This window comes from Myiozetetes cayanensis, unplaced genomic scaffold (assembly GCF_022539395.1).
Source record: "Myiozetetes cayanensis isolate MyiCay16 unplaced genomic scaffold, myiCay2020 scf4, whole genome shotgun sequence".
Taxonomy (NCBI): Eukaryota; Metazoa; Chordata; class Aves; order Passeriformes; family Tyrannidae; genus Myiozetetes; species Myiozetetes cayanensis.
Window position 1 is genome coordinate 55,744,700 of NW_026087631.1, and position 19,783 is coordinate 55,764,482.

Below are 19,783 nucleotides of genomic sequence, written 5' to 3' on the forward strand. Positions count from 1 at the left end.
CCCTCCTCCCCACAGTTAGTTGGTTCTGACCCCTATCAATAATTCAGTGAAATTTGGATCCAGGATCTCATATTAATAAACACAAGTCCAATGCTATTTAAATCTTTAAGTGGCTTTTACTCGGTGTGCAAGGCAAAAGAGGATAAAATGTTTATTCAGCTTCATTTCTAGTGTAATGTATCTCTTGAAATTGTCATAATTTTGATTATGGGAATAATACAAGTTCCAACAGGGTGAAAATAAAAATACCTTCTGTGGGAATTTTCATGAATATAGGGACAGGGAGACCTTAACTCTGGCATTTATAACTGAAATACTTTGCTACTGTATAACATCTAATGATTGCATGTAAACAGTAATAGTATTTTCTGTTATATTGCAATGTGAATTGATGGTCATCTCATACTTTGGCAAATTTTCTCTAAACTACTATTTTATAGAGAAGGTGTTGAAAGATATACATTGATGGACATAGAATAAAATGTAGGGGGTAGCAAAATGTTTTTCTGGAGATATGTACAGTCTAAGATGCAAGGCCTTTGTAAAACTCCTAATTTACCTTTTATGACTAATGTATTATGAGCTTTGAAACCTGCTGTGTGATGAAGCACATTAAAATCTCCCGTGTCACAGTTGAATTTGAAACTAGACTAATCTCCTGTTATATTTATCCTGAGCACATAAATTTCTGATGAGTTTGCCACTTCTCCTGCCAAAAGCTTTCCCTTCTACTTCTGAGGGTGCAAAAACTTACGCTGAAAATTTAATTTCAATTTTTTTTAACACAGCATTATGAGATATATTGCTTTATATTTTAGCCTTTCAAAATATTTGGTGATCATAATTTTTACTTTTTTCAGGTGCTTGTTGTTTGTGTTCAAATGCACCTAAAATTTCCAAATAGATCTGATTTTACAGGGATATTCAGACGAGTTGGTCTTGGAAATATCTACACTGGGGCCTAGAAATATCAACTGATTTTAGTGCTGCTGAGAGTGCTTTGTCTTCTTTACTTCTGTAAAGGTAGTTCTCTTTCTGGTTCAAAAGAATGATTTATTAAAAAGCTAGTTTAAGTAATAGTTACTTAAAGACTATTTTACTTTAAGATTTTAACAACTTTGCTGTAGAATGGTGATAAAAGAAGGTTAAATCCAATCAATTGTTAATCTATCACTTAATAAATTGTAACACTATCTCAACACGAAAAGATGAAAAATTGTCAGTTTTTTACCACTTTAAGCAGGTGAAAGGGACATATATATTGGTAGATGTTTTATCTTATCTAAGACAGACTTTTAACTATGACAGCAATATCTCCTATAACAGCTTCCAGCACCCCAGATCTCGATCTAGAAAGCTTAAAACTCCAAAGGACAAGAGAGTATCTGCTGTGATGACTGCTGGCTTCAAGGTCAGTGAAGAACCTGAAAAAAAAGGGAGAGTGATAAACACAGGAGTGCCTTCTGGGGAAGAAGAAAACAGTTGCAGAATGCAGCTGAATCAACGTTTGTTGGATCATGTTAAGGTTGCAGGTGAGATAAGGACTGATTATGTTTCACATGTTAGTTGTAGGCTGTTGATACACTAATACCACAAGTTTGCGGATGTTAGATCATAGTATGTTCCTAGAGTAGCATACTAAAATACTTATGTTTAAAGTAATGCAGAGAAGATTGATATTCAGTTAGAATGAGAAAATACCTAAATTAATATTCTGAGCTGAGAGTAGTATAAAGTTTTAATTAAATGTTTTTAAAGGAACAAAAAGAATGAGGCTTTGTAAATTTTATTTCTTTAGTGGACTAGTGTGTTTCAGAGCAAAATGTTTTTGATATGGAAATGATACAGAATGTCTTAAGACTGTTCAAACAGTACAGAACATAAATGCTTGCCAGTGTGCTAAATGTATTTACACCATGAATCTGCATAGTAGAAGGGGTCTTTACCTGTGCACAAAAATTCTCCATTTTGAGACTCCAGATTTCTTTTTAAATCCTGTTGAGCTATCTGACAATGCAAATTATAAAGGCTTTGCAAAACCAAAGATTTTTTTTTCTCCCCCAACAACTTTTTTAATATGAATATACTTGGTTTATTCTGGACTTAATTTATTATATTTCACATTTCATTGTAGTTAAGATGTAGTTCTGCATTCCTGTTGATAAAGGCAAACTTCAGTTTTAAATTTGTGGGCAGTCCCGTTTTGTCTTATATTGCTACTGAATATTTACTTGCAAATTGCATATAGAGAATATTTCCATTACTCTGAATAATAATGGTTATGTTAATACTTATTTGGAGGTAGTAATCACCATAATAGATTCACATAAAGATAACAAAGTGAGTAATGTAATATGGAGGCTTAGAAATTCCTGTATACAAATTATTTGCTGCTCTGTCAAAGCCTTTGCAGGTCTGTTCTTAAGGTCTTTTTTTTTTTAAAGGTGCTGTGGCTTTATATCTTGCCCCAACTTTCAATAAAGGTTTGGAATGTTCATAACCACACAGAAAACAGTATTTGGTTGGCAGCTATTCTGTGTTGATTGGCAAGGGAAGAAAAAGTATAGAAGAGTGGAAAGCTACCCTCTCTCCTTTGTCCTATTAAAGGCTGACACCTGGACCTTTTTAGGATGTTTTTAGATATGACAGTGAAAATTCCAGTACTCATGTTGAAGAAGGTAGTTTGTTCTGCATTATCTCTGGCCAGTATGTCCATTGTACTCAGTTGAACCAGTACGGTTCGTACCTAGAGATTATGTTTTGGTATTGGCTTTTATTGCTGAATGTTATATTCATTTGACCTGAGAAGGAAAATTTTCAGAAAAACAAGTTCAAATAACCATTGTAAAGAAGGAATGGGAAGTGACTTTAAAGAAACTGTTTTAATATCTTGGATGCGCTGCTGAATCAGAATTCACTGCAGTGTGTACCACAGGGTTCTTCAGGAATATGTTTTTTAAGTGACCTCTCTAGCCCATTGTTCTGTCTTTCCAGTCAAGCATCAGCAGATGAAGAATTTTTGTAAAGCAAAATCCACACAATTTCACTCTTCAGCATCACTGTAATATAGAATTATTCTATTTTTTTAAAAAAATAAAATTATGCTGGTTGCTTTGCATTTTTAGACCATTGCTGTTGTTTCCAAAATATTCTTGGTATCTATTTGAAATATGTCTTCATAATTATAAACCATTAATCCTTGCTTATTTTCACTTTTAAAGCAGGCATATTAGATATAAAATGCAAGGTATAAAGTTCAATATACCAGACTTTTATATTTTTTTCCCAATGAGTTGAAGTGCATATGGGCTGTTAGAGTAAAGAAGATACATGAATATTGATTATTTTGAATGACACAAAGACCTGTTGTAATTCAAATGCAAAATACTGATTAAATGATTAAAACTACATTTCATACTCCAAACTCAAACCATTTACATTTAATTTATTCTTTGATAAAACTTATACCCCACATTTGTGTATGCCCTTCTGCCAAATCCTTTTCTGTATGATTTCTAAATGAGGAACCATGCTTTGAATTTGAATAATTTAGATTGCTGTGAAATTCAGTGCGGTAATGTTAAGTGGGATTTATTAACGAATCATATTCTTGATCTATAGGAAGCCTCACTTCAGACTCAATTTTGAGCCCTGTTCCTGTAATAAAGAAAACAAAAATGGAAGATGAGGACAGGATAGATTCCAGTCACCTTTTTCTTTAACCTTTCAAGATTCTGTGACCAGTAAGCCTGCTTCTGATAACTGTAGAAAACCAGAAAGTTTGAAGCCTCACAATCAATATGTTTCTTCCATTCTATGCCATAAAACAGAGGGACAAACTTCTGAAGCAGAAAATCCAGATAAAGAGGAAAGTGTCTCGACAGAGGATGATATCAGCAACCTAGAAAGCTGTGGGAGTAGTTTGGAACACGGAGAAGTGCCCGTTGTAAAAAACAATGAAGAAGATGGCATGGAAACATTTAGTGTATGTGAAGCAAATTACATCATAATAGTAATATATTCTTGATCTAATGAAATATGAATGAGAATTTTTCTAATGAGACCTGATACCCATATTAAAACTGTTAAGAATGTGTATGATTTTAATCAGATGATAATTTGTACATATTTTGAAGAGCTCAGGGAGAGAGGGAATTTTGATCCAAAAGCAGAATGTTTCTGGAGGCTTGCTTATTGACATATTTTTCCCTGTTATTTTAGACCTGTAGTAATTTCGCTTTGTGAATCTGAAGTGTCAGCACTTATTCTCAAGTTATTCCCATATACACTTCTTGCTAATATGGGCAAGGCTGTGAGCTTCAATTACTTACTATTCTTGAATTTTGGAAATCGCTTAAAATACGTAAAGGAAACACTTGAAAGAAAAGATTTCACTATTGAAAGAAATATATATTTTCAGTTTTTAAATATTAGGTTTAAAAAATGTTTCCACATTGGGGCACCTACAAACACATGGCCTTTTTTCAACTCCAGGTGCCATCAGTAGCTGGTTTACTTTGGTATTTTCCTGCTGGCATTCATATGTGGAGTTGTGAAAGCTGCACTTCAGGAGTTTGTAGTGTTGGCCTTAGTTCTTGAAGGTTTAAAAACTTCAAGCTGAACGTACACAGGAGTGTTTGAAGGAGGAAGGAATTCCTTTGCATACCAACTCTACATGTTAATCGCATATCAGGACTCTTGACTTCTTATCTCAACTCTAGATTTTTACTTTTTTTTTGATTCCTGTGGAATTCTGGAGTCTTTCCCAAATGAAGTCCATCGGCTTCTGCCTCATTTTTCTAGCCACAGTTAGTGGGTGTATTGTACTTCTGGTCTGCAGAATTATTTGGCCTGATCTTCCTCTCAAACATCACCTGAGCAAAACAGGATTGATGCTCTGTAAATTAGGAAGTAAGTTATACCTGAAATGCTTTGTGTTTGACAAGGATTGCACTTTTAAAATTAAAAGTTATATTCTGAATTAGAGACAAATGCAGTGTTGGTACACCAAAGGTCCTGGAAGTACCATGATAATATTTACAGACTTGAAGTCTGTGCTTGTTTACAGAAGAATGTTTTTGTTCATCATAATTAACTTTGCAGAATTGCACTAAGTTAGTTTTGTTTTTTGCTTTTCAGTCAGAGGAAGCTGCAAGAAAGAAAATATCTAAGAGTTGGCGTCATCCACTAAATAAACCCCCAGCTAGATCTCCCATGACTTTGGTTAAACAGCAAGCAACTAGTGATGAAGGTGAGTATACTGTTTAGTATGTTTTTCTGATGATAGTTTTCTGTCTTCATGAGACCTTATTTATAGGCTATGCAAAATCAAACAAGATGAAATAAGTTTTTTGTCTGTATGGGTTGTGTAAGCATTTGAATCCATAGACATGTCATCTACATTTTTCCTGTTTTCACTCAAATTCTTCTAAAAACATTGGATCTGTCTTTGCAAAAAGTACTGAAAAATAAGATACCATTTTAAAAAAGGTATATTCCTTATTAGAAGTCAAAGCAGTTTTGTTTAAGAACAGGATTTCAACTGTGTAAGCATAGATGAAAGTGATGTATGGATGTAAGTCATAGTTCCCTATGCTGCTTTAAAGCTACCTTTTTCTTGTCTCGTTTTTGATAGACTTTGGACATTTGAGACATCTTAAGCTGTCAGTGTCTTAAGATGCTATACTTTTAATTCAAGAAAAAAGGCTCTAGGTTTTTTTGGTCTTCTCAAAAGTGTTTACATTTTATCAAGAGCATTTACATATGTTGTGATTTCCAAGCTTTTTCTTGGTCTCATATGGAAAGAATTAACATTTATCTCTGTATAGTTTTGTGGTCACAAAGCTTGCCTTTTCTTCCCCCTTTCCTTCCCCCTTTCCTTCCCCCTTTCCTTCCCCCTTTCCTTCCCCCTTGCCTTCCCCCTTGCCTTCCCCCTTGCCTTGCCTTCCCCCTTTCCTCTTCCTTTTCCTTTCCCTTTTTCTTCCCCTTTTCCTTGTCTTCTTCTCCCCTCACCTCCCCTCCTTTCCCTTTTCCTTTCCTTTCCTCCTCTTCCCTTTTCAAGTGTTGACCATGAAATTCCATTGTTTAATCTAATATCATAAATTATGAGAGTTGTGTTAGGCAATCATTTTGAATGGCTTGTCCAGATCTTCACTCTAGATTGCAGATGTGCATGTTACTATGTGTTGTGTGGTACCTTCAGGCATTTCAAGTCATAGAATGAAATAGAAACATGTCCATAAATAATGATGCTAAATGACAGTGATATATACAACAGAGTTCTGTACAAAATAAATAAATATTTCTGCAGCCATGAAATTTAGTGCTTTGTAACTACATATCACAGTGGTCATAAACATTAAAACAATACTTGGAACATCTCAGGTGCTCTTTTTGAGAACTTACTTGAGTTCTTTTACTTTAGAGAGCCACTGTTTTGTGCAGACAGGCTACAAAAATCTAAGAAATTCACCCAAGATAGGTATTTGCTTCTCTGAAGTAAATAGAAAAAATAGATCTGCTTTATCTAGCAAAACATATATAGCCACACAAAGTTGATGAATAAAGCTACTTTATTCTATCAAACATGATTGTGAAGCTTATTGAACTGTGCGTCAAAACTATCCATCAAAACGGAAAACAAACACATTCCTTTTTCATATTGCCTTTGCATCTTAGTTCTGCAAAGCACAAAATTTTCAGGTGCTCTTCTCCAGAATCATTTCAGTTAGCAGAGCTGGAGATGGTACTGTGTCTGTGACTACAGGTCTGATTTGAACATCTCTGTATACTTCAGTGTTTACCTGCACTTTGTACCTGATTTGTTTTTTATCCCTCAATTATTACTTCTTGTTAACAGTAGCTGTTTCTTACAGCTATAGATAAATTTTCTTGACTTCAGAGAGAGACAACATGCCTGTTAATTGATTCTTCTTCTTGTAACTAATGACTGTTATACTTCCAGTTATCCCCAGTTTAGGCATTGTTGAGGTGAGTGCTGTAATTTCAACTGGCCCCTCATCAATACCTCCTCCTCCTTGTTTCAACCCTGAAGTAATTGATTTGTGTCTTCTGTCTCACTAGTTTTGGAAAGCTATATTCTCAGTTTTTATCTGAGCTGCAGTTTTACCAGGCATGATACTTCAATTAGCTGTTAAGCATCTTTCTGAAAATTAGACACAGCTTAGACCCACGATCTGTATCATATATGAATATGTTTGGATACCTTGAGGGCTAGACAGAGCGTATTTCAGAAAGTGTTATGATAATTTACAGGATGATATTAATATTAAGATTTATCTAGTAAAGTGATTAAAGATTTAAATATGTGGTAGGTTGTAGTGAAATTGCTCTTTTTTAATTATAGATTATATTCCTTTTGCCTGCTGATGGTTTTTCAACATTACAGTTAATACATACTGTAAAATTCCTATTTAAGCATGGATTGTGTATGATATAATCTGGCTAGATGATGATGTGATGACAGTTGTATCTCAAAGATTCTGTTAAGATGAAGACATTTTCTATCTCATCAGTAGTTTGCCAACGTCCTGGCATATTAATTTTATGTGAAAGTAGCAGCATCCCTATACAAATATTCATATACCTTGAAATCTGTACTCTTTTCATGATGATTACCCTCTTAGTAGATAAGGATGTATTTTTGTTTGGAAAGAAAGAGTTCTCTTTGAATCCTTTCAAGCGGTTAAGCAACTGTCTACTTACTGATTGAAGGAAGTAATTAAGAGTTTTATTGAACATGGCAGTTATTGGTATTTCCTAGCTGGAACTGGAATTATTATTTTCGTGTGTGTGTTTATCATTGTAATATAGTTTATCAGCTGGCTTTTGTAACAACGCCAGAAGAGAAATAATAGATTTTGGGTGAGCAGAATGTTTACATCTAAGAGAGAGATTGAAGAACTGCTGAAGGAGACTGGCAAACTGAAGCCTCATTAGCTTTCCTGACACAAGCTGGCATGTGAGTTAAAGATATGTGGCCAGATGAGTGCCAGTCAAAGGAGATTTTTCTGATTTTGTTCAAGATTGTATGTGTCAGGTACCAGGGAAGTAATCAATATCAGTGTACTAACAGCTATGTTTCTTTTTATGAAGGTGCTTCATCCATACACTGGAATTGAGAGAAATATAATTCAGCATGCGTATTTACTTAGTTCTTGTTCTCTGTGTTTTTGGAACAAAAAGGATGCTGCTATGATAGTTTAGTCTCTTGGTAAAGTAATTTCTGAGTTGATCAATTATTTTACAAGGACTATTTATGTATTGATACATTAGTTTATATTTTAATTTCTCTGTGTCCAGTAAAATTGTAAATGTAAACAAAATGAAGAAGATATAGGCTAATGCTGTTACGAAAAAATATGCAATTGCGGCTTTGTATTTCATCTGCAGTGTGTATCACTTTCCACAAGTTGGATAGTCTGTAGCCATTTCTAATTCAGATAATTTATATTCAAATTAATATATTTGAAGTCTTTCAGATACTAGACTTCTATTAGGAAGTTTCTGTGAATAGAGGTGATCAGAGGTTGTTAATAATTTGAAGACAGCATTCTTTGACACTGTCAGCCATTTCAGAATCATAATTTTGCAAATAGAATGCTATCACATTCGGCAGCATGCTAACATCTTAGCAGAGACTTTCTGGATTCACTTTTAATACAGAGTCTTTTGGAAGAAATTATTTTTTTTCGTGGGATCACTTGGACATTGGAATTTTGTGTTTTCTTTTTTATCACTGCATATGGTGCTGTATATATATATTTCTTCATGAAAAATAGTTGGGTTAATTGTTTATTTGTTGTCTAATGGTGGGGTTTTTTTCACTCTCCCTGAAGCCTTTCCTTATGTATGTCTGACTTCTGACTTTCCCTTCTCTCCCGTGTTACAATCGTTCTTGTGGAATTAATGCTTAAAGGACCAAGCACTGAGAAATACCGTGGACTTGGGGAATCACTCCCAGAAAATATATCTCAGGCTACCAGTTTAAAAATTAAGTGCAGCAGTACTGTGTGGGCTCTATGTCACACTCAACACACTAACAATTTTTATGTAATGAGCCTTGGTCTTATACGCAATGCATTATATTAACTTGTGGTAATAATATTTTATTTTACTTAATGCAGTTGTATTTCTGCTCACTTAAGCAATAAAAAAGCAAATTCAGCAGAAGGAGCAAGCCTAGTGACTTTGGATGCACATTGATTGGTCCCAAAGATTTCTTTCCAGCGGTGTTTGGGCATGCAACACTAGAAACTGATTTTAGATTCAAGTTGACTAAAATTTCCCATTACCCTAAATAATATAATTATAGTGTATAGTCTGAATTTAGTACGGGGCTCTTTGTTTATGGTTTTTAGCATTTTAAATATGATTCAGATTTCCAAATAATTTTGCTTTCATTGCTTTGTAAGATAAAGATACAGAAAGAGAGCACTTCTTTGAATGGAAACAGTAGCTTCTGCTATGACGTGGAATAGAGCCTCTGTTTTTATGTTCACTGTCAGCATCCTGTGATATGTGCTTGATTTGGTATTAGTTGTCAAACCATTTAAGGCTTACTCAGTGATGTCATAAATAGGTTAAGTCTGCTTAAATAGGGGAAAATTACACTTCTAGATGCATTTACGATTCTTTTATTTCAGAGCTTAAAATGCAAGATTCTACTTGAAAATTCTCACTGATAGCAAATGTTAACTTTTTTTCTGATGTTGCATAAGAGGTAGATAAGAATTTAACCATTTGATAGAGAATGTTTATATTTACAACATCAATATTATAATTTTCAATATTGCTTTCCTTCCCATACTGTTTTAAGTGATGCATTACTCCTTCAAAATACTTGTGTGAGTATGAGTTAATCAAGTTCATAACTTGCATTTTTCATATGTCGTTATCATCTAGCAGTGAAGAGTCCAGCACTATCTGCCACTTGTGACAGTATTGCTATGCTAGAAGAAGGTTTATATGCTTCATAATTATGAAGCATGAGGGGTTCTGAAGACTTCCCTAAAAACTTTACAAAAGTGTGGTGTAATCTTTAGTAGGTATTTCGGAAAGGGAGGTGTTGAAATTTCAAATACAAGCTTTTCCTGAATGTCCGCTACTCTTGTCAACCTTGTGGACCAGCATCTGATCTCCAGAAATGGAAAAAATTGACAACTCTGATTATTTGCCACTGGCAGCCCTTGTCCCTTGACATCTTTCAGAAGCAGCTCTTACCTGCCGTAGAGTGGACACCTACAGAATCTAAGAGTAGCCAGTATGTGGGTCATTATGTTGATACAAACTAGTTCTTCTCACATTTATGCCTCATTTGCTGGACAGTGGTATATGCTGTGATCATTAAGAATCATTGTCCTCTGGGTGAACCTTGCAACTCTAGTTACATAGCTTTCTTAGCTTTAAAATACGGAATTTTACCTCTTAAAGGACCAGATAGAATGGCAGTCTCGTAAAGAAAGGCATGTATAATTTCTCATTATCAAGTGTATCAAAATGACAATGGATTTCCTGCTGTTTTAGCGCAGCCTCTCAGTAGCCTTCTCAACGGTAGCTATGGAGTTGGTAATCACACTAGATATGACATTTGCCAAGGAGACAGATACCTCTTCTGTAAGGTTGTCTTGTGGAGATGAGTTTCTGTTTCTCTAGTTGTGTTCTGAAGAGAAACACCAAAATCATGTAACTTGTATTAATCAAAGATTAATTCACTGCAGAGTATTTCCTAATAAGTTATTCTAGTAGTAATTTTTGTTTTTCTAGACCATGGAATTATCATTAACTTTGTCAAAATCTGAAGCTGCTTTGTATCGGAAGGGACTTAATTTTAAAACCAAAGAGGTTTTACTAAATGCTTTTTCTTGGCTGAGAAGTGTGCATAATATTTTTTTTTTAATGCACAAAACAATTACACTTAAGGAATTGATCCTTGAGGAAGTTTAAATGCAATTGTTGCCTAGTGTATGAGGTGTTTATGGATTTTTGTTTTAGTGATCTGTTGAGGAACTGTAGCTTGAAGCAGTTAATTTTTAATTCCAGTTCAGGAATTGGTTTGTCATATGAATTTGGACCTCTGATTGAGTTTTTCTGGTTTGCATCTTCCGTACATAAGTTATGAAGATAAGTACCCAAGGCCTTGATTCAGTGAAGAACTTAATCACACTGTTAACTATACACATTAAAGTAACCTTGTTCCTCAAATTTCCCTTGTGTTTTTCCCAGAGGCACTTGTACTGGAATAGTATGTTGACATAGGCTAGATTTCTGCTTCCTGAGAGATATAAAATAACCATAAAACATGTTTTCCCCAGTTGGAACTGTTTTTTTGTCTCTAGAGTAGCATAAAACGAGTATAGTGGTGATTCTGCTTTGTAATATTTCTAAAACACTCTTACAGCATAATAATTGGATATTTATTGGATTGTATATTACTTGGCAGTATGGTCAATAAAGATAGATTTTAATTTCCATAATAAGGAAGTACTACCAAATAATTCTGTTGTACCTCAGTGAGTCTTTTTGTTATTAGGCAAGAGCATGATGATTGGGAGAAAGTTTTCTATGTTTTTCCACTTTTGTACAGATGCATATCCTGGCAAACTCTGGTGTTTCGTTAGTAAATCAGTAAACGTATATAGGGATGACCATAGCAGTCCCTAAAAATTCCAATCTAATTTTAGCTATTAATCAAGTTTTCTAGTCATAAGTACAGTGACCAAAACCAAGTTGAATTAGAATGCAAATATTAATTCTGTTCATTAAAAATTGTGAAAAATTACAAGGAAAAATGTAATGGGAAAGCACCTGTTAATAGGTTTCTTACAGTGCTGTGAATTAAAGCTTTTTAAGAGAGCAGATATCTGCCAGTCTTTAGCTGGTAGTGGTTTTGCACTGACAGCTATGTTTTTTACTGATAGGCTATGCTGTAGGTTCCAGCAGCTTTGGTGGTTTGTTTTGTTTGTTTGGGGTTTTTTTTGTTTTGTTTTGTTTTTGTTTGGTTTTTTGTTTTGTTTTGTTTTGTTTCTGCTGTGATTTTGATGAGATAACTCTAAGAACTGAGTTATAAATACAGTGACTACTCTTTAAACTTACACAGGTGAAATTACTGGAATTGTTTTAATGTACATATACATAATAATGGAATTATATATGTACATTATATATATTATTACATTATTATACATATGTATATATGTATAACTAGTAATGGGATAATAGAATATAACAGAAATATGCTCTATATATTTCATGTTGGCAGTTCCTACAGATATAAGAACATCTCCCTTTCTGTAGCCTCCTGTCCACATTTTAAAAACAGTTGCTTGACTAATGGGTCACTTTGAGCTTGGTTTCTGGAGATGGTAGGAAGCTGAATTTCTGGAGTCATTAGATATTTTTATAGATTTTAATTCTTCAGTAAGAATTTGTTGTTTGTGCTTCATCTCAGGTAGCTAGAATTAGTAGACATCTTTATTGATTTGAACCTTAATTGTTAGGCTAAAATTCTTCATTCCATATGCACAAAAAAGTTGTACAGCTATTTAGGGATATCAGTGAATGAAAGATTAAATTTTTTGTATTTATTGTGTGCTTTTATGATCTACTGTCTGAAGCAAAGAATTATTTTGTTCCAGGAATTAATAAACAAACAAAAATGGTAATTTTCAAAAATGGCAACACTATAGTTCTGTAAAACCAGTTTTACAGATTAATGTAAAACTGAATCTCTGTGGTTTGAATCCTCAGACCTTTCTCGAAGTTTGTCGACATCATAGTATTGTAAATCAAATAGATGGTAGTTCCTTTGACATTTGTTAGAGAGAAAAGTTGAGGTCCGGTACAGCCTGAGAGGGTCATTTTACATATTCCACATATGGAAAATTCAGTGCATAACAGAAAGTTCGCTTATTTAAGTTATGTTATTTAATTGTTTCTTTTTCTTGTTCTAGTATGCTATGTGTTAATTTCTCCTAACTAATGCACTACTAACTAATGCAAGTAAATACCCAACAGTCTTTAAAGACTTGTTTTTTCTCCTGTCTTAAACTTATTAGAACCTTTCAGTTTTTCTCATTCATCCAAAGTTTTGGTGAGATCAGGGCTTTGTCCTACTGTCCATGAAAAATCGTGGTTATGCTCTTCTCATCTCTCCTTCCAAAGTTACTGTTGAGATTTTTCTAGCTTTTACTGCTATTTGTACTAATTTTATCTACTCTTTTAAATGGTAGTGATCCTATCTTCAGCCAGGCTTAACCACAGTGAGGTTTTCTCTACTAGGTTCTTACTCGTGATGAATGTCAAACAGAAAGATTGCTTTTGCCAAAGTAATCATTACTGTTCTAGTGGGTACCACTTAACCTCAGGAATAACTGCTGACTATGCCAGAGTACAATACACTCTGACCACGTTCTTTTAGATATTCCATGTGTGGAGGGTTTAGTGAATAACACAAGTTTTTCTTATTTGAAATTACATGGGATTTCGATTTAGCAGAGTGATACAGTAATGCACTTAAATCACTGTTAAGGTACAAATTATGTCTAGCAGAGTGTAGAATTGTAATATACAGTTCAACGACAATACAAGTTGAGCAAAGTGTAGTATTTGCAATACATAGTTCAATCACTACACAAATGTGAATTTTATTATGGGACTCTGATGGTATACTGAAGGACAGTCAGAATATCCCAGTATCTAAATGCATCTTTCAGGTCTATCAAATTGTCTTTAAAAAATGGGGGTTTTTTCTAACTCTGAATTTTTCTGGATTCTGAGAATTTTTGAGATTTGCTACGATTGGTGTATTACACTTTTTTGATATTTAACTGTTTTTTAATGAAGCATACCATTGCTTTCTTTTGGGAGCTAAACCTTATTTTATCCAGGAGCTCCTGGACTCAACCTCTAGAGCTCTGTTTCATTTATATACAGTTTTTATGAGAACTGAAGTATTAATAGATAATTTGGCAATTAAATTCTCCAGCCAAAATGTATACATACTTCACAGTACTTTTACTGCATGGTATCATAAAATAAATTACATTTCTTGAACAGTACAATAAATTAAAAAGGTTTTATTTTCATATTTTGCTATTAAATATATGGCTTTCATTACTGAAAAAAAAAAAGACAATTTCTGAAGCTGAGTTTGCTGATACACCACAGAAACAGTAAAGTTTGCAACTTACAAGTCTTTTACCCCTAGTGTCTTTTTTTATTCTATTATTATTATTATTATTATTATTATTATTATTTCCTCCAGGACATTTTAAACTATAGCTAATGCCTCCCAGGGCTGAGATTATGCTCAACTACCTGAAAAATAACAGATGCTGCTGTGCTCTACATAGCGGAGAATGCTGCCTTACAAAGCCAGGAAACATCAGTAGAACATAACCCCAAGCAGCAAAATCATTGTTGAGATTGGCAAAAGCAAATTGTACTGTATTAGCGTCTATGGCTTTTCACATCTGCTGAGTTAAATCAGCAAATACTGGCAGCAGCCCATTCTGCAAATGGCCCAAATGTTTTCTGTCTGATAATTTGAGTTTAACTTGGTAAGCGAAAACCGTTCAAAGCAATAGTACTGTGTGTTGGAGCAAGTTTTCCAGAAACTATTAAACGAATAACATTAGTGGAAACAATCACTTCATTCACTTACTCCCTTGGAAAGCAGCGTAGTAACTGTTTATATGCACTTTGCTTTAGAAGGAGTTTCCTTTGTATCAAAACAGATTCTGGGCTATAATTTTCTTTTTGTCTACACAGTTTGTTTTAATGAATTGCTTCACTTTTCTTAAATATGTCAAGGGGTACAGATGCATATAAGTAATCACATCCATGAGAACTGGTATAGCTGGAATTACATTACAGAGATTAATTGACCCTATATAAATATTTTTTTAGTACAAGTATAGTAGAACTATTAAGAAGTGTAGCATTGCTAATCACCTTGTAGCATCAGTACCACTATAGCTGAATGGGTCATGGTTTAAGCCTCCCTGGCAACCAAGCACCACAGAGTTGCTCACTCATTACCCCACCAACCTGAATGGGGAGAGAATCAGAAGATTCTGTTGCCACTCACTGGCAGGGCACTACAAGAAGCAGAAAGTTCTTGATGCTTTTCAAGCACTGTTCAGCTATAGCAAAATCATCTCTGTATTATCGAGACTGTTTTCAGCTGAAATCCAAACCATATCCCTGTGCTAGCTACTGTGAAGAAAATTGACTCTACCCTAGCCAAACCCAGCACAATATGATACAATAGGGTTTACATCAACTGTTACACATCTGTTTAAAGTCATTAATTGTATCAAGTGTTTCCTCTTGTCTTCTGGAGAAAAGAGCGCTTGGTCTATCTCCTTAGGAAGCAAAATACTTAATTATGAATTGGATCTGCTAAAGTAGTATTACAGCAAAGCATTATACTTGCAGTGAAATAAAAATGCCCTGTGTGTTTAAGATCTGTGACCACCCTTAGGAGGTGCTTAGGAGAAAGCTGCATTACATCATCCAGTTGTAGCGAGCATGGGTAGAGCCCTTCTCAAATCTTCGTTCGCGAAGCCTAGCCATGATAACATCATCCAGTTAATACTTTTTGTGGCTGGTATTAATCCATTTTGAGCTTCAGCATGAATAGCAGAAGTTACAAGCAATAGGCTTCATTCCTGTAAGAGTATTTAAAAACCATGTGCATACTAAGAAATTTTTGTGATAAGCTTTCCTTGGGAGGCTAGAAGAGGAAGGAATGTCACTCTAATGTGAAGGCCACTCCCTGTGGTTATTGTCAAAGCATAGACAAAACCAGTGATGTTTAATGAATTTTGTATTAACAGAGTGATGCAACAATGTACTGAAACCACAATACAGGCACAATATAGTAGTTGCAATATGCAGTTATATCACAATAGAAATGTGATTCCCATTACTGGATTGTATGTGCTTACTGTCATGTGACTGAAAGTGAATCAGATAATTATAGTTTTATGTTAAGCAATACTGAAATCCTGTAAGGAGCACTTATATTTCAGGCTAAACATAGCATTTGCACTAGAACATGGTGTTGTGTGAGATATTTATTTTTTGTAGCTGTAGCAGTGGCCTCAACTTTAAAGACAATATTTGTTGCTGTAGGAGTAATTACGATATCTAAAGTGCAGTGTTGTTATTCAGATGGAGATTAAACAACAGGAATAGATCAGCTGAAGACTGTAAAGATGGTTCTTTGAGGATTTGTCACTGTGTCTGTGTGTTATGCATGAGTGTGCAGTCTCTTGAACAGTGCTGTCAATTGAGGTGCAAATGTAAATTGAATTTCCTTGTCATGGTTAGCAGGTTCAACTCTTGTATTTTTCTTTTATTCTCTCTGACATTAAGATGTATTCTGTACTATAGTTGAGTTGAAGTTTCTGTATGAAAGAATATTGAGAATGTATTACTCGCTTTTGTCTTGATTAACTCTTAATTTGGAATGTAAGTTTCATGCTGAAAAGGTGAAAAAAGCAAATGCCACATCAGAGGTTACACAAGGGAATTCTGTTGCACACCTTTGCAGAGTTCTGTTCATGTATTTACTGTCAGTGAACTGTGAGGAAGTGTCAGGGACTTGGTCTGGGTTACAGCAGATGTGGAAGTCAAGATAGATTTCCTAGCTCCATTTCACGTGCTGGGTGAAGAAAATGTTCTTCATAGACATATATGATGTTTCATATCACTGCATTGGCTGACCTGAATCTTTCGAATTGCCTGTCTTGGGCCGTTTGTAGCTGCTCTTAGAGCAAGGTCAGGTTATCTCAATGAAGGTTTGACTGAATAATGACACATTGTAGAGTGTTTTTGGTTAGCAGTGTTGCATAAGTGATTATTCATCAAAACTTACTCTATCAGCACTGAGACAGCATTCTCAGGCTCTTTGAGAAAAATGCCAATATGTGAGACATAATGTTCATAGAGCTTCTTGAAACACTACATACTGATCTTAAAAAGTAAGTGTTTGATTTTTGGGGGGCAGTGTATGAGTCTCTTTCACTGTGGGAACAGATGCTTCCCCTACAGATTTTGCAGGTTTTGAGTACTGGGATTTGGCAGTGATACACAATTGAACTGCTTATGACAGGGGAGTTTCTGAGATCTTTCAGTCAGTATGGACACCACAAATAGTTCTCTATTCTTAGTCTGAGAATCCTCAGTTAAGGTGGATTTTGAACGGAGCCAACTGGATGCCGCAGTTGCCTTATGTCCTTCTAACAGACACATCTGATCAAAGAAACACTGAGCTCACCCGAGACACCTGAATGTCTGCCCTGAAACCTCATGCATCAGTGGGAGTGGGGAAAGTAAATTTGTTTTTGGCTAAGTCACTGATTGCTCTTCAGCTCAGTAGTAAGTAGTGAAAGGAGTCAGTAAAAAGAATAAGAGGAAGTGAGAAGTACTGGATAAACGGAAAAAAAGGTAAATCCAAAAATTCCTCAAGTTTTCTAACGTTTTTTTGGACATAAGTAAGACTAGTAGTATCAAATGACAAGTGAAGAAAGGCTATGAACTGTACCAAGGCAGCAGTGTTTGTTACATCAGGTTATTATATACTCTATGCTTTCTCTCAAGCAGTGGGAGAGTTGTGAGTTTTTTGCTTGTTTGTTTGTTTTCATTGCCTGTTATGGATAACCAGATTCTCAGTTTTTATTCATGGTGCATAAGTTCTTTGACTATGTGGAAACCAGGAAACTCCACTTATACTGCTAGAGAAGCTAATCTGGAAATTCTTACTTGCGCTGATATTGTTGCATCTTGGAAAAAGCACACGAAGTGCAACTACCCAGGTTCTACTGATGTACAATATTTATAGAGAAGATTCCATGTTCTACCTGGTGAGCAAGTTTAAGACAGCATTGTTGTCATATTCTGTCATGTTCTCTGTTTTTTCTTTTTTTAGTAGCAGTTTCTATTTGAATTGATTATTTCAGTGGATAGGTTAGTGAATTGATTATTTCAGTGAATGGGTTCGTGAATGTCGATTATAAGGAGATAAATTAATATATCTGAAGCCCTTGAAAGATGATAATTTATGCTCAAGCTTGCTTAGGAAATTCCTGAGGAGAACTGAAATTCACTAGCCATACACAGTGATAAAAGAGGATCAAACAAAGCTTGTAATCCTTAAGAACATCTATTTTGTCTACTCCTAATTTTGTATCCCATTAGTGTAGCATTCCTTTAAAAAGTACTGGGTTAGGCATTCTCCCTCTGAAAGGAGGAGGGATATTTTTCCTTTCCTGTCTTTACTTCTAGGCTTCTAGATGGAGCAGAGTGAGGGGTTGCCTGGTGGATGATCGTATTGGAGAGCTTGTGTAGTTCATGCAGAGACAAGAGACTTCAGTAAGGAGCATTGAGAAGACAGTCATACCTCAGAGGAGATAGAAGGCAGAATCAGAGATGATAAAAATTGAGGCAAATGAGAGTTTGCTTCTAGTCAATAGCTAACTGGAATAGTTGTTCTAAACATAAAGGAGAAAATAAATTTGCTAAAATACTATTAAATTTTTTTGAGGTTGTGACAGATACAGTCTGGTACATATGTGTATGACAGTTTGTCCCTGGCTTCATTTGGAATGAGGTTTGAAAATAAATGCAAAACTCTTGAAAGCAACAAAATGCTGCTAAATGCCAGCTGTCTCCTGCATTCTTTTCAGCTTGGGTTGGGAAAGGATTTGTAAAGATCACACAACAGGGATCTGAAATTATGGGGTTTATATGCAATTAAGATATAAATATTGTTCTCATCAAAGACAGATCCAATATAGTGGTGAACTCAGCAATGTACTGTAGGCAGTGGAAAGCCAGAACACTATGTGAGGGAACTAGAGTTATCATCCAGGACTGGAAATTCCAGGATAGATTTTTTTGAATAAAGGAGAGCATAAGAGGCTAAGGTGAAAGGTGGAGGCTTCAACTGTTGTGAGGGAATGATTCAGCGGAGATAAGGATGTCAGTTGGAAGAAGTGGATAATAGATAAGGAAAATGTTGCAAACCTACACAACAAATTTTGTGTGCCTCTTTATTTTCTTCATAAAGCACAATCAAGCTCTGCAAGTTCACAAATATAATGAAAATATTAAAATAATGGCAGCATAAGCAACTGAAAGAAAATAATGTGAAAAGAAGAGTTTAAAAAAAGTCAGTAATGCTAAATCATGAGACTTCTGTAAGGAAAAATTTAAATAGATAGAAATGGAACTAGAGGAATAGATTTCAGAGCTATTTGTTTTACAATTCTTTAAAATTGCAAGCAATAGGAAAAAAGTGATTGGACAGAATATTTTTTACTAAAAACTTTGTTAAGCTTTTCATTGAAAAACAAGTAATTAAAAAAACTTATAAAATGTAATGCTGGTATTTTATGTGTTCATCTTTTCCTTCTGTTCAGCTATTTCTTCACTGGTATTCTTTTGAAGCTAAGTTATCCACCATAGAACACTGATGAATATTGACAGCTTTTTTTTCAACTGGGAAAATCCTTCTGCCTGGATTATTGGCAAATATTTATTGAATTGATATCAGTTCTATTGAGAAACTATAAAAATGGATTAAAATTCACATACAGGATATATTAATTCATTTATTTGTAATACATTTGGCTTGCTTGTAGATAAATATTTTAGTCAATATTTTACTCAACAATGATAAAAATGTTGTCAGCTTTATAGTGGTTTTGTAGCAATGTGTGACAATTTATCATAGGAGACCCATAAAACTGCTGCA

At 34.6% G+C, this 19,783-nt stretch overlaps 1 protein-coding gene across 4 annotated transcripts in view; it reads left to right on the forward strand.

The window, feature by feature from the left end:
- The window catches only part of KDM4C (lysine demethylase 4C), a 260,992-nt gene that overhangs the window by 135,462 nt on the left and 105,747 nt on the right, over positions 1-19,783 (forward strand). For 3 of the 4 annotated variants that reach the window (XM_050328708.1, XM_050328710.1, XM_050328709.1), the window contains 3 exons: positions 1,327-1,532; positions 3,831-3,985; positions 5,140-5,251. In XM_050328708.1, coding sequence (XP_050184665.1) covers positions 1,327-1,532; positions 3,831-3,985; positions 5,140-5,251 — 473 coding nt within the window. The remainder of the gene's footprint in view (positions 1-1,326; positions 1,533-3,830; positions 3,986-5,139; positions 5,252-19,783) is intronic. The other variant, XR_007630468.1, reaches the window with a different exon arrangement.